General features: G+C 37.1%; 1 protein-coding gene across 4 annotated transcripts in view; it reads right to left on the bottom strand.

Annotated features, from left to right (window-relative positions):
• The window catches only part of LOC134799462 (ETS-like protein pointed), a 179,512-nt gene that overhangs the window by 22,661 nt on the left and 141,149 nt on the right, over positions 1–15,702 (bottom strand). For all 4 annotated transcript variants that reach the window (XM_063771864.1, XM_063771865.1, XM_063771867.1 and 1 more), the window contains 2 exons: positions 15,387–15,590; positions 14,890–15,021 (listed from right to left, as the gene is read on the bottom strand). In XM_063771864.1, the coding sequence (XP_063627934.1) occupies positions 14,890–15,021; positions 15,387–15,590 (336 nt within the window). The remainder of the gene's footprint in view (positions 1–14,889; positions 15,022–15,386; positions 15,591–15,702) is intronic.

Here is a 15,702-nt window from a genome sequence, read left to right as displayed (position 1 = left end):
TCAAAGATCTTGTTGAGACGAATAAAACGAGCCTAAACACGTAGTGGTTTAGTTGCATTGTTGATTGGTACTGGTGACCACCTTCCGGCTCCATCATCAGACCCTGAGTACTATCTTAAGTCAAAGATCTTGTTGAGCCGAATCAAACGAGCCCAAACACGAAGTGGTTTATTTGCATGGTTGATTGGTACCGGTGACCACCTTCCGGCTCCATCATCAGACCCTGAGTACTATCTTGTGTCAAAGATCTTGTTGAGATGAATAAAACGAGCCTAAACACGAAGTGGTTTAGTTGCATGGTTGATTGGTACCGGTGACCACCTTCCGGCTCCATCATCAGACCCTGAGTACTATCTTGAGTCAAATAAATACATATAGAATGTCAGGTCGTTTCAAATATTTTTAATCCTGTCCGGTAGTTTATTAAACTGTACCATTATAAATTATAATACTATAAAAACAGTGCTAGGATCAAAGTCTCTCGTTGCGGTTTACACGCACACAGTATAGCGTTTTACACGGCGCCCGCCGCACACAATGATAAAAAACCTCGTCGTCGCCGTTGAAAATGTGCGGAGCCGACCGACACACGTCCTGCCTCTACAAGCTCTGCCGGGGCACTGAGCTGGCGCAGCGCGCGTCATCGGTAATATAGAGTAGTTTTCAAAAAATTGCCAAAAAATTATAGTAGAATTTCATAAACACTAATGTATACCAACAGTATAAGCAAACGTTGCAGATTGCTTGAGTATGAAAATGACTTCGATATTAAGTAGATTTTCGTAGGAATTGACACTTGTTTCGGAGAGAAAATCGAGTTCGTTTTACTTTGATTTTCTCTTTCTCAAAGGTATGTAGGAAAAATATAGTTTGATATGCCTAAAGTACAGGGTATTAGTAATACAAAATAGCCAGGTTTAGCAGAGTAAAATTCTCAACATTTCCAAATAAGAGCTCGCCATTCAGTGCTTCACGGGGTTTTTCGGAAACGACCATCAGAAAAAAAATCATTACTAATTTAATAAGTTCTTTTTCTAATATTCACAACGATATTTATAAAGATAAGAAGACGCTTTTACTGGAACAAGTACTCATTGTTTCTAATAATGAGCGCAAAGTCCTGAATTTCGTCGACTAGTATCATCAATTTTGCATTATTTCGACTTTTCTTGTAAGAGCGCTCTTAATTGTAGAGTCCGTTCGTAGAGTTAGATTAGCTGTCATAAAATACGGGTGGGTGGTAAAATCTTTCAGCATATCAGGTAATAATCAACTTATGTATCGATCATTTCATATATGTATGTACTAAATATAATTTACTGAAAAAATTACATTTCGACGAACAGAAAATGCGGAGATTTGATGCATTAACTAACAAAGTATATAGGGAACTAAGGTAGAGTTTGTATTTAACTGACGACTATATAATAGGACATAAATATAAGTAGGTATACACCTCTAGGTTGGGTCTGATTAATTAGGTAAGGTTGCTTTTATTTATATTTAGGCAATCAAGAAGCAATTAAAACGTGATTGTGACCAAACTTAATAGTTGTGGCAGGTGCAAAATCTTGAATTTAACTTTGTGTAGAGTAAATTAATGACATTGACAAATGAATAACTGTAAACTGTAACATCTTACAACTAAATATTGTCTAAAGCAAACATACGCAAGGAGGATTTAATATTGATAATATTAATACCTGCCGCTCCTTGACATTAAATCCATAACTAGGCACAATACAACCAAGCTTAGTAAAACAATGGATGTTTCGCTTAAATTACGCGTAACGCACCGGCAAACGCATTAATTACCTATGACCTACGATGATTTACATTAAAACTACTCTAAAAATGCTCTAAATACAATTTGCACATAGCTGTCCTAAGTATACTCACATATATATTTTTAAATGGTTTAATATCTCCAGTTTTAGCCAGATGGTTTCGATCTAGACAATGCCCGTAGAGTCAATGCATAGGTAGAGGTACTCACAGCGAACATCTGCCGAATTGTTTTTTACGCGGTCCGTTAACAGTCCATGATTTTATTGATACCTTTGATTGGCATCGGGGCCATCAACTTTGCATAAGTACCTAATTGTCTCGCAGCTGTCTTTAGTCAACCAAAATCGACAGAATATATTTTTTCTATTTTCGTTCACGGCTATAATGCTAATTCACTGCGATGTGATGTGACGCCGTAGATCGTAATTACATATAAAATAATGACTCGAATGACGCATGCGCGACCTTGACGTTGATTCCTATTGTTTGATAGCGGCCGTGCCCGAGACTTGGAAACCACTTGAATTTTAAATTCAGAATAACTCCATTTGCATTGTTCGCAACGGCCTTTTATCGGACAAAGTCAGAATGGAACTCAGTAGCATTGAAACTAGCTGTAGGCTCACCTATGATCTGTAAATACTGTATGAAGGACCCCCGGATGTTGACAAAGATCGAAGCAGATGTCCGAGTATCAGTTTCGGATATTGTCGCAGTTCAAGGAGATTTTAATATGATTCGGTGGGAGGGCACGAGCTAGAAGGCGGCGCTGTACCAAAATCAGGTCAAGTTACAAGGGGGTGGGTTTGAAGGGTCACAAAAGGTACCAAGAAGGGGCGAGATACAGGATAATAGGCACCTGAGCACGTGTGCCGCCGGATATAGAGGGGCCATTGTCTACGGAGGAAACGATTTCGATGCTTCGTAAATTCGGCGATGATTTTTTTGTCATACTGGGATTTCTATGGTAACCAACGTCTTTTAATGAGCTACGGGTTGCTTAATGAGTGTGAATGATAAGATTAAGGTCATTAGCAGTTCTTATGGTCATTAAAACTATCAAGCTTAACACTACAAATATTCGCTTCGATAATCTGTAAGGATAGTATAGTTTATGGAATCTGATTACCTATTTCAAGAAAAAGTTGTAACTTAATTCTCATGGTAAGATAATATCGTAGTCGTATCAAGAACAATTATTTTTCCAAATAAAAAGCGGTTTACAATTTATTGCTTCATTCAAGTACTTCAGATTCTGAAAGCAAAATAGAGTATTTATATCAGGCAAAATGTAAATTTCCCAGTTGACGTACGCTAGCACTAGCTACGCTAAACATTTTGATGTCGTTCATCCTTTGTGCACCTGAAATGCACTGGAATGAAATTACGACGGGCGCCCGCCGTTAAAAGGGAAATGGCGCGGGAAATGAGTTTTCGATATTTGAATAAATGTGCCGCGGAAATAAACACACGCGGGTTCGCGGGATATTGTCTATGCTCGAACAATCTCGGTTAGCGTGCTGGCAGGAAATAGAAACTGCAAATATCTAGCTCGTTTTCTATTTAAAAAGCTGTTTATAGGTATATATGTAAGTCGATAGAACACTATTGAGCGTTGCTGTAGGTAGCATTTAAATAATGTATTAAGATGTTTGACTACAACACAGAGGCACGCAAATGGTCGGCATAAGAACAGAGGAAAATTACGTATGGCATGAGCGTAATATCGATCGAAATGGCAAAGCCGCATTGAAATAAGCCGCGCGATCGATATTCACGGGGTAAACTCCATCATTCCAGTGTTTAAATTTAAAAATACAATTTACCAAGGAATTCCCTGCTTTGAATTACATTAAGTGTAAACAATAAAGCGCTAGCGAGCGTATCGGCGGCGGCTACGACGGAAGTGCCAGATAAACAATCTTTTTTAGATAAAACATTGAAAAACAGAACATAAATCTGAACGACACGGGAGCACTTCATCCTGAAATGTCAAAGCTTTATAAATATCTAACGGCCGCATACGATTATCCCGCCCTTTACAATGTAAAAAAAGATTTTAAACATTCTCCGTAACCTTCGTGCTAATTAAAAAGCGGAGTACATCCGGTTATTCGTGGTATATATAAAGGACTGATTGAATTCTAATTTCGAATTCAAAATGATTTTCGAAAGGTTAACTTCAGTTTCCTGCTAAATAAGGATAATGGAATTTAGGCTGGCCGGTAACAATAAAAAATGTTATTTTATTTGGGTTAATGAATAAATGAATACCTACTTTTGGGCTGCAATAGTGTTAAATTAGTGTATAAATAACAAAAACATGAATTAAAATAAATAGTGAAAATTGCATTATACAAAAAAAATAAGTACACCTATTTATGGGTCAAATTAGCTATTTCTAGGAATTAAATGATTTTTGTAATGAATACAATGTTTTTTTTACGAGCAGTCGACATCAAAATGGTGTTAAACATTTTGCACCTAATTACCGTGGAACAAGGTGGAAAACGTATCTTTGCCACTTACTTTACAATTCAGGACAAAATAATAGCAGACATTTGTAATATAGCTGCAGCGACACAGCTCCCAAGTGGGCGGCGTTTTAAATTGGAGCGCGTAGTGACGTCACTTCCGTTGCCAATAATTCCCCATCTCGGCCTCCATCATCCAGGAGATGCCACCGCATTTATCACAATTTTAAATTTGGACTTTTCTGTCGATGAACGGTGTTGTAGAGCGCTATTTGTCAGTTAGGGTTAAATATCTTAATTCATTAGTCGGACGAGTAGACTAATTTTATTTTAATATAATCTATTCTTTTCTTCCTACCAAGATATTAATCGTATAAACAAGACGCGACAATTATATCGGAAGCGTCACTGCCACAGGCGTATTTGTCATATTTAATAAAAAAATATGTTATTGTCTATCAGTTCGAAAATTGAATTCCTAAACCAAACATAAACAAACGTTTTTATAAATATTTTTAAAAAGATTAAGTTAACTTTTATTAAAAGTGTGTTTCGCTGTTCATTCAATGTTTGTTTTCCTTTACGTGAAACAAGCCTATCTGGTCACCGAGTTGAATGAAGTCCTGAACCCGTGTCACTGTGACAGCGTGACAGTGTTGTGACAAGCTATCGTGGCTATCGTCAGGGCCGCGCCTACGCCATCCTGCGCGATAACGCGGATAAGTAGCCATTTTGTATTTTTATTATTAGTATTATTAAAAATAATAAAAGGATAACCAAACAACGAAAGGGACATTGCAATATTACTACCAACCACTGAATAAATATATTATTCATATTATTTATATGTATTTTTGCACAAAGCTCAAGTTTAAAAGGCTTTTCATAAGCAGCAAATCGCATTAAATAGTTTGCGTTGACATTGACACTAACTAATTTTGAAAAGATGCTATGAATTATTCATTAAATAAATTAAGTATATGAGATGTGAATTTCATTGTTTATCGATAAATTAGTGCGTTGGAAGTCACGTTTGTATTCCGTTTAACGCTTAAAGCTTGACTAATCAAATAAATAAAAAATACTGCAGAAGAAACAGACACAACAGACAAGATGACACACACAACAACAACATGACACAACACAACAACACAAAACATGGAGACAGCGACAAACATGAAACATGAAATGATGAAACAGGCAAGATGACTGACTGCTGATCGATCTTCTAATTCTAATAATAATATGTCTGCAGAACCCAACTAATTACCGACAAGAAACCACTCAAATGGAAAGTCACAGACGCGGCAATCAAACGTGGCCAAGCAAATTGAAGGGGTTGAAACGCGGCACTTGTCTTCATTAATATTGATTCTGTGTGGAACTGGATTCGTCTTTAGGTTAATAATAAGTCTGTTTAGATTTAAATCTTACCACTGAAGATTACACCTTCTTGTCCATAATCTACCGTAGAAATGACATCTCTTCTCTGTAGCGTTAGACTTTAACTTAATGTTTTATCCTCATTTGCACACATATTTCAATCGTTCATATGACGTTATCTTATGCAGTATTCTTTAGAACCGCTTTAAACATAAAAATATGCTAATTGTTGTTAAAGAGTGTAAATTTGGTTCTCAAGATAGGTACTTAGCTACTCGATTGCCGAACGACATCAAGCGTCTTCGAGAAAGTAAACGTGGATCGAATAGTAGTGTGTTAGATAAATATGTACACTGAGAGAAAAGGATAACAAAAACACACTTAGAATTACAAAAATAAACTTAATCCGGGGACAAGGAGAGTCAACTAATAGGAACAAATTGACTTTTGCAATTTCTATTAGTTCTTGCAATTTCTATTATCTGTTTGTTGAAATTAGATTTAGGATTACTGAGCTGTTTGTAGAAATAAATAAACTTTACAGAAATAGTGAAATGTCTATAATTATTACTAAACTTCATTTTTTCTCCCAGTACAGAACTGTTTTTTTAATTCCTGGTTTAGTTTACTAATGATTTTTCTCTCAGTGTACCTACGAGTACGTACATATACTTAGTAATATAGGTATAGGACAACCTCAATTTATAAAACCCATTTACCTATAACCATGGATAAATTTGCAGTATATCGTGTTTCTATTACCAAGAAAAAACCTAATTATTTTTCGGTGTTTGCGAGTTTCTCGCGGTGATTTTGCCGATAAAGGCAATCGGCGTTCACGGCACAATTAAAACGCGCCTAATAGCTGGTAATGAACACTCAGCAAATATTTGTTCTTGCGAGGATTCCTACCAAGCACCGCAAATACGGAGATTAATTGAATTCGGCTTCAAAGGCGCCGCGAGCGCCGACAAAGCTCCGTAATCCGACACTTAATATTGCGTCTCTTTGCTTCTATTCAACCCCTATTCGCGATTTACACTCCTTTCCCATAGATTAGTCTTAGCACCTGCAATTATTGGAAGATTCTTAATACTATGTGAACTCTCCAAAAGCGCTTTTTTGCAGAAGTTAATTTTCGGGAACTCTTGTTAAGATCATAAAAGTCTCCGATTTCATGTTACGAACTCTTTGCGCAATAATACACGTTTTTACGAAACTTTTTTCATTTTTTGTCAGTTCAGTTCATATGTAGGTAGATATAACATATAAAATGCTACAATTTCAACAGAAAACTAACATTGTAATTCGGTACGTGGGAGCGGAATATTAGATAATACAAGTATATTTTTATAAAAGGCATTTAATTTATAACTAAAATGTAGGTACTTGGTGATAAACCTTATCAACGTTCCACGAACCACATGAGTAGCGGCCCAACAACAACATTGTAGGTACTTACAAGAACTTCATACAAGGAAAACTTTACTATGGGTTTCCCATTAAAAAAACATAGGGATTCTATTTATGCTCGCAGCAACAAATCAGTTATTTTTTTTACACAAACAGCGCTACAATCTTGAATTTTGACGTACTTAAATTAAATTTATCAAATTTTTAAATAAACTCAGCTATAAAATGCCTGTGATAAGGATCAGTTTAGAGTACCTATTCGAGAAGAGTTGACCCAAAATGATTCAATGCATTGACAAGCGAAATAAGATTTATAGGATCAATCAAGGCCACCTGAAATAGGTAAATGTGGAAGAAAGGGCGCTGAATAGGACCCGAGGGCCCTTATTAAGGGCTTATTGAAGGACAAGGGGCTGCGAGCACCCTCCAAATACACAATATGGTAAAGAATCACCCTTGCGCTTTTGGTAGCCAACCCTTCAAAGCTAATTCCAAATTCTTACCTGTGACGTTCGAGGACTTGTTGTCTGCCCACTTTTTATTGACATCGAACAATATTCATGGATTAATCAGATGTACCTTTTTGAATCTGACAAAATATTGTTCACGTGTATTTGGCTATGAATATCATTGAATACTGGGATTTTTGTAAAGCTCGTATCTGACTTATTGTAAAGTTAGAAAAACAACTTTATGCCATGGCACTTAACGAGCATGTGTTAAAGAACGTAGAATAGACTTACGAGGTAACACAATAAGTGTGTACCTATGAAAGATAAACGTCTTAAGTTTCTATATAGCCCATACATTTTTACTGTATTTTGGTTTTAAGGAACATTCTGTAGACGCGGTGTAATCGTGTTTTTTTCCCGCACGTGCTGCTAGCGTGTTTTTTATTTCTCATTGTCTTTGCTCAGCCAGCGTTTAAGGAGTGACTTTTGTAAAGTTCTTTTTACAAAGTTCAAAAATAAACCTTGGTTCTTTAAACTCAAAACTGTATTTTAATCTTCTTAGATACATATAAGTCCTTCTCAGGTATTCTAGGTTTTCTAAGCCACGACGCGTAAAGTGATCCATTCGAATATGTTGTAAGGAGCTATAAAGTTACTAATTTCAGTACATTTTTACTAGAGGTACCTTACCCGAAAGTAAACTGCAATTATTATAGACTATTTTAATCACAATCTTACTTGTACAATTTCTATATAGGTAGAGGTACGTTAAAGATTAAAAACAAGTCGCATTTTTAGTTAAAATAAAACGTATCAATATGATTGCTGTGCTTAATTTCGGAATTTATGATTATCGGTGCTGACTAATACCGACTTGCAGGCAATTTCAACTCTAGATATTAAAATCCATAACTTGATAACGTTATCCATCCCTCTCAGACCTTTGTTCCAAAATTCCTAGTTCGAAATTTGAAAAGGTCGCGCACGTGCGCAGGAGCAAGTATCGTGTTTCGCCGGAAGCTCGCCAGTTGAAGCACAATGGCCACCGGATGTGGCTGCTCGAAACGACACGTATCTTTTTATTGATATCTTAGAAAGCTCAATACTTTTCTTGTCAACACTTCAAATCTGACAGTTATGAAGTGAGTTAATGGTATAAGTTACCCTATCTAGCGGTCTGTTAGATTACCTAATTATACAGGGTGATCCTAAAATTATAGCAGACAAGCTGAAGGCAGGTGCGTTTATATACAGCGATTTTTACAACTGATGCTTACAATAAAAAAAAAGTTTGTAGCTCAATCTAGTGTACCTACAAGGTGCGAAATAAATGATAAATATCTGTGTGATTGAGGTAGAATTTTCATAAGAAATAGTTAAACCCAACAACTTAATCAAGTCTCATTCTTTGTTTCAGAATAATTTAATAAAAATATTGCTAGTTTAAACTATATGACAATAAAATATGTATGAAAATGTAAAAATGTATGTTTCATTAAGATGGAGTTTATTAGTATTATACGAGCCCGTGACCCGAACTTTCAACCATTTAATGGCTCAAGCAAAAATATATCAGCTAACATACCTACATGTTTTAGCGATAACGTTAATTTGAGTTAAAGTACGCAGTAACTTTGTTCTGCGCGTTGCGTATTTGTTGCGCATTAATGCAACAACGACTCAATATCAAGCATCATCATTAGCGATGAAAACGGGATACTTTTTATCTCTTTTTTTAATTTTTATATAAAATTATCCGTTTTAACCTCTTGTCAGTGTACAAATCAAGCTTAAGAGGAAATGAGACGAAGTTACGTGACCGCTTCTTCATATCATAAAAAAGTAGTACACGAAGATAGTCTAACAAAGGGCTATAAATTGTGTAAAAATATTTTCCATAATATCAATATCTCTAAAGTCTGTATATTTATATAGGTATTTAAAGAAAAGTATACAAAATCTACCCTCAAATGGCTCCTTAAGCCCGTTGAGGGTAGATGAAAACATTACATGATCAAATAATGTAGGTCATGTCGTTCGGTGGCAGATCCAGGTGGTTTTGTGTTTGGTTGGTTAGGGGTTGTGCACAAATCACGCGAGGTGTTTTCGGCTACTTTTTGACCCCCCCTCCACTCTGGTGATATTTGGTGAGGTTTTTGGCTACCCCTCCGCCCACACAATCTCACGTGTATTTTTTTGATTATTTTTCATTCGACCTAATTTTAAGAAAATTGTATTGTATATAGAAAATCTTGTTTATTTTTCTATTTTCGTTAAATAGACTCGCTATTTTGAAGTGCAGAGTGAAGATTTATGTTTAACGAAACCGAATAAAAGTATCTACTCATGTGGTAGGTGTTTTTTTCATAGTTTCGTTCACTGTAGAAAATTTTTTCGTGACCCCCCCACCCCCTATCGAACCTCGCGTGATTTGTTCACAAGTCCTTAGCGTTAGCCAATAAATTTTATAACTACCCGAAAATGTACAAATTATTTGTTTCTTTTATTCATAAAGATACACAGTTATAGGTAGGAAAATGGGGACGACGTTTGTATGGAGCAGCGGTCGTCCACTATCATCTTAACGCGGCCCGCTATACGTAGACAGAGACAGAAAGAACCAGTAGCCATTACCTGTCCCAATCACTTCATGGATATAAATGATAACGATCCTTGGCCGGTCGCCACTTCAATTACCGTTCGTTATTGCCCTCGCATTCGACTCTAATTCGTTACGTTTAATCATTAGATATACCGACTATGTTATTTCATATTTAAGTAAAAAATATTTCATAGATATATTTAGAGATCTTTATAGTTATTTTAAGTATATGATACGAGTAGAAACTTTCTTTATCTAAACTTTAAAAAATATTTGGAGTCTAATGACTTTCAAAATAGGTACGAGTATATTAGTCAACTGCAGAGTACAATAATATCATTAATAAACGTAAAAATAATAAAGCGCTTTAACAATACTCTTTATTAGTATCCGCTTTATTTGACGATAAATATTAATCGATATCGATAAGCATTGCCTACGAGCGTAGCGTTCTACGGCGTAGCAAGCGTAAGGCGGTGCGCAGACCGCGCATTGCGCAATTGTTCCGAGCGCACGTCCGGTGATTTGCTGCGCAACGCAAGGATGCGCCCGCGATCGACTTGCGACAGCGCGGATGCTTCGAAATTGCACATTAACCATATACCTCACCTTATTAATACGAGTGCAGTTGCAAAATATTGAATATACGATTTTGAGCGTTAACCTTCAGGTTGTCGGTCCGGTTGCATTAGTTGGCCACGCTCGGGTTATCTCGAGGTCGGGAAATTTACCCGTAAACGAATTTGTTGTGTCTTTGTGATGTCTTTCAGCGGTTACTCGCACTGTAATGATAGCTAAGTAAGAGTATGTATGCTGCGAGTTCATGGGGAATAAAGTACCTACCTATTGGTGGTAAAGTAACAAAGACTTCCCAATCAAGGAATTATTTGAATGTTTGTGAACGGTGTAGGCACTGACTATCAGTTAAAACTCAGGAACGAATTAAACGAAGATTATCTAATAATTATTGGTTTTATACTTCAGACTTCAGAATTCTTGATACTTCAGATAGTTATTTCAAAACGCAACTAGTTTTGTTAATTTTATTTTTTTAGCCTAACTAGTAATATAAATAAGAAAACTCACCACGCCATACAATAACAGGGTCCAGCTCCGTGGATTCCCTGGCGCGAGAGCTCGGGTGCAAAAACATAGTTTAACCAGAATCCCAGGCAGACATGTTGTCTAACGCACTGACGGTCACTTCGCACTCATTTCATTTAACGACAGAAACCTTCCAAAAGAAGACAGCCGCGATAAATTTCCCTATTGAAAAAGGAAGAAATTTAATAAAAAGAATATATTTAAATACTTAAAATATCATAAACTTACTTATAAATAATATATACAGATAAAACAATGAAACTATAAAAAGGAAAACACAATAGATAGTAATAAGAGTTGAATAGAAAATAAATGAACGATAGACACTGAACTTTCAAATAAAGAAACACTGGCAGGTAATAAAACAATAGGTGTGATGAGCACAAAAGGTTTGTGGTGGAAGACTGGCGCGGCGCAGCGCGGCGCGAGCGCCGGTGGAAGGGGCGCGTTGATCAATCTGGTCTGGCGCGAGGTTGGGAGTTCCAAGTGTGAACCTAGCCTTATTGCGGCAAATTTGAATTTATTTAGTAATCAGAGCGGGGTTAGGCATGGTTCTGTATCGTACTTTTTTGCAAAATGTTTAATGCTACATAGGGATTGGAATGAATAGGTAAATAATTTTGTGAGTAAATAAATATAAAATATTATGGAACATTTTTACAAAAATTGACTAAGCCCCACGGTAAGCTCAAGAAGGCTTGTGTTGTAAGTAAATAAGCAAATTAATTATTTCTGTTTATGGAGGTAGGCACCTACATAATCCAATATGTACAATGTCATATGACAAACATCCAACTCTGCACTGTTAAAAATTATGTAATTTTAAATTAAATTATGTAATTTTACATGCAAAAAAATTACATAATCCTGTAAAATTCCCGAAAAATCTGGGAAATTTACGGAAAAATATGACATTTTACGTAATTCTCGTAAAAATTTACGAGAATTACGTAAAATGTCATATTTTTCCGTAAATTTCCCAGATTTTTCGGGAATTTTACAGGATTATGTAATTTTTTTGCATGTAAAATTACATAATTTTTAACAGTGTGTCATTAATTACGACTATAATAGATTTTACGCTAATGTTACCTATACTCAGCTGACGTTTGTTCAATTTAATGTTTCATCAAATGATTTAGATCACACTTCAGCGGATAGACGTTCATAATAGCCACAGCAACTGGCAGTAACTTGTAAAACTATCAATAAAATTCCCTTATCTCATTATTTAGTAGTTCAACAACCACGTCCGTTACGTATTTCCAGATCTGGTCGGCTGAAGCGACGGCCGAAGAAGACAATTTTCGCGAAGACCTCGGGCTGAAAGAGAGCGGAAAAAGTGCGCCAAGGTCGTGTTGCGCCACGCGCGCCCGCGCGGAACCGCGGCGCATCGCATGTGTTGTACGAACTCTACTCACATATGTAAGCGTTTACCTGTTCTCTGTATGGAATAACTAAGAACACTATTGATCGAATCATAAGATCTATCAACGATTGTCAAGTTAGAGCCCCAGATAAGACAAAATAGTTCAATTACCTAATGAATACTCTAGTACATTGCACGTAAAAAAAGTTAGGGACATTTCTATGGTAGTTAAGTATTAGGTGCACTTTCTTACTGGCCAAAGTGATACTATACAAGTATGCAAGTTCACCTACCTTGACAATTGGTAAGACGTAACTTAATTGAGTTTCTAGTAGAGATTCACTTGCCCCATCGTTGCTACTCCCCTGCTCAATCCTCAGAATGGCTCTAAAATATACGAAGATATTCTAAACTTTCTGAAAAGCTAAACGTGGCCTAGTAATCTTGTCTCAAATTATTATCAATAAGTATATAAACTTATAAACCAAAACAGCCTTTTAAGCAGTTTGGTATTCCATAACTTATATTACAAAATTTACGATCACACGAAGCCATAATAGGGTTAAAGGGTGACAAGTCAGACAGTCCGCGAGATATACGCCCGACACCAAGTGGACGTGTAAATTGGGTATACAAGTGTCGATGTCAGGTCGAGACCACCCGCGCTAACGACTTTCAACTTCTTTACTATTTTCTCGTTGCTAATAAGATAAACTGTTGTAAAGAACCAGTAAATATGTGATCTAGAGATCCGTGTGAACTGTGCTTAATCAGAGATCAATATTTGAACTGGACCACACGAGACGGACACTTTTCAGTGCGAACACGATGTGAACAGCCCTTGTCGACTTGGTTAATTTATTATTTCAGTAGCTGAGCCGCGCTTCTAGTCAAAACATCCCGGTACTATGATTTATAACGCAATAAACATAGTTTTATATCGAATGAAAATGAGCTTTTATCCATGAGACTGCGCACAACCCCCGATTGTAAAGTTTATTATTTTTATAACAGTGCAACGCAAAAGATGACACGCCGTTCGGCTGTTAAATTTATACGTCTGTAAAGATGCGAGTTATATTCTGAATTGTTTTGTGAAAAAACAAAGATCTGAAGAGAGAACGTTCCTAAAGCGCATCAACGTTTATTTAAATTTGTGAGTGACTCTGCCTGTAGCTACGAATACAGGGTAACATAAGGTAACCACTTGTTCGAACCCTTAATTCGCTGTTAACTCGAACAGATGGGAGACGAGAGCATGCCTTCACCTGACAATGTAACAACAAGTATTGCTAGTTGGTTACTAAATACAGTAAAAGCTGAAATTATGTGCATACACAGTTGGGCTCGTAACTCCGAGTAATTGCAGAGTTATCGCGAATGGTAGTTTAATGAGGTTGACTTTACCGCTGCGCGGATAAGTGGCCCATTCGCTTATCTTTATGAAACGATAACGACAACCCTATTCTCGTTTGATGGTGGATAATATGATAAGTTCATTTTGAAACTTGCGGACGGTCATTTGATTTAATTTCCTTTATTAACGAACTCTAGTCTTTTATTAAAGTTATATGTAATCTCAACACAGGACATTCTCTTTATTGTTTAATTATTTTTTTACATCTTTAGACTTTTTTTTAATTTACCACAGTTTTATTAACAAAAAACAAAAGTATTAACAAAATAATTAAACTAAACATCCTTAGATTAAAAAATGTTTTGTTTTTGCACTTTTAAATGTTTTTAAATATAAAATTAAGTCTAATGCCTATTTAGCCTCTTACGGAAATTTACATAATTTATAGAAAGAAAAATCATAAACTCTCTTTTATTGATGGTACAGTCGCCATCAGATATATCGGAGCTGCCAAGGTGCCCACAAATATCTGAACACGCCTCTATTGTTAAGGTGCTAGAGTGCGCGTTCAGATATTTTGAGCACCTTGGCAACTCCGATATATCTGATGGCGGCTGTATGATACTGGTATGATTATCGTATCTAACAGTATTTTGCCACAGAATAAATAATAGTACTGCCGTACAGAAAGGAAACTTCCTACAAAACCGAAGTTTGACCGCGGTTCAGGGTCAATGCTGAGCCGAGGGGAGCCGAGTTTGGCCGAAGTCAGGAGTTTCGCACCCCTGATTTTGCGACTGTTGCGAGTTGTAACTTTAACATATCAATGTTATCGACTTGCCAGGGCAAGCCAAGGAACTGAAATAGCTTGTACATCTAGTGGTGTCCTGCAATGTATACCGCTTCTCCTCGTCCGAATCCTACTGAAAATAGATGTAATAACTCACCGGTGTTGTTGTTGTTGTTGTTGTAGTGGTGCGCCGGCGGCGGGATGTAGTCCGGCAGCTCGGGCAGGCAGACGTTGCTCTCGTACATGTTCGGCGGCACGTTCGCCAGCAGGGAGCGCTCCTTCTCCACATCTAGACCAAAAACAATGCAAACATAACTTTTAACAGCCCTGACTGCGAGTACTTCGAGGAGGTACTAATTTTGGATTGACGATGACATTCGGTTGGCTCTCAGAGCATTCAGCAGAGCAGGTTCATTTACAATTTACTTTTTCTGAAGTATCTCTTCGAGTTGCTTTGAATTGCCGTTCATTGACATATTGAGCATACCTACTAAAGACTATATCTACCCCCACCCATGAAAGTGTGCGCGAGCGAGAACTGCTGATAACCCCGTCGCTTCAGCGAAAGCTCCTCCATTCCATGAGATTGTCAGTTTTTAAATAAACATTCTGGAGTTCCACACGAATCACCCTCAATTGTCAGTCTATACATACCTTTCTGCAGGATCTCCAGGTGCTCCCACAGTATGTCGCCCATGAAGGCGGGTGCGCGGGCCACGAACTCCTCGCGGCCCATGGCGCAGATGTCCTTGCCCTGCGCACGCGCAAACTGCTGCAGCGCCACGCCTTCCAGCGAGAACTCGCGCGCCGCCCAGCGCAGCCACGCTGCTACCGCTGCTTCGCTCCACTGTCTCGGATCTGGGGGTAAAGGTAACATTATGTACCAGTGGCTCTATGAGATGTAGGCATCACAAGTCCAAATCCACTATTGAAATAAAAAAATATCGAAAAGAATCCGGATAATTATGGT

The sequence above is a fragment of the Cydia splendana genome, chromosome 18 (assembly GCF_910591565.1).
Source record: "Cydia splendana chromosome 18, ilCydSple1.2, whole genome shotgun sequence".
Taxonomy (NCBI): Eukaryota; Metazoa; Arthropoda; class Insecta; order Lepidoptera; family Tortricidae; genus Cydia; species Cydia splendana.
Note: the sequence above shows the minus strand (reverse complement) of the source record. Positions and strands in the feature narration are given on the sequence as shown.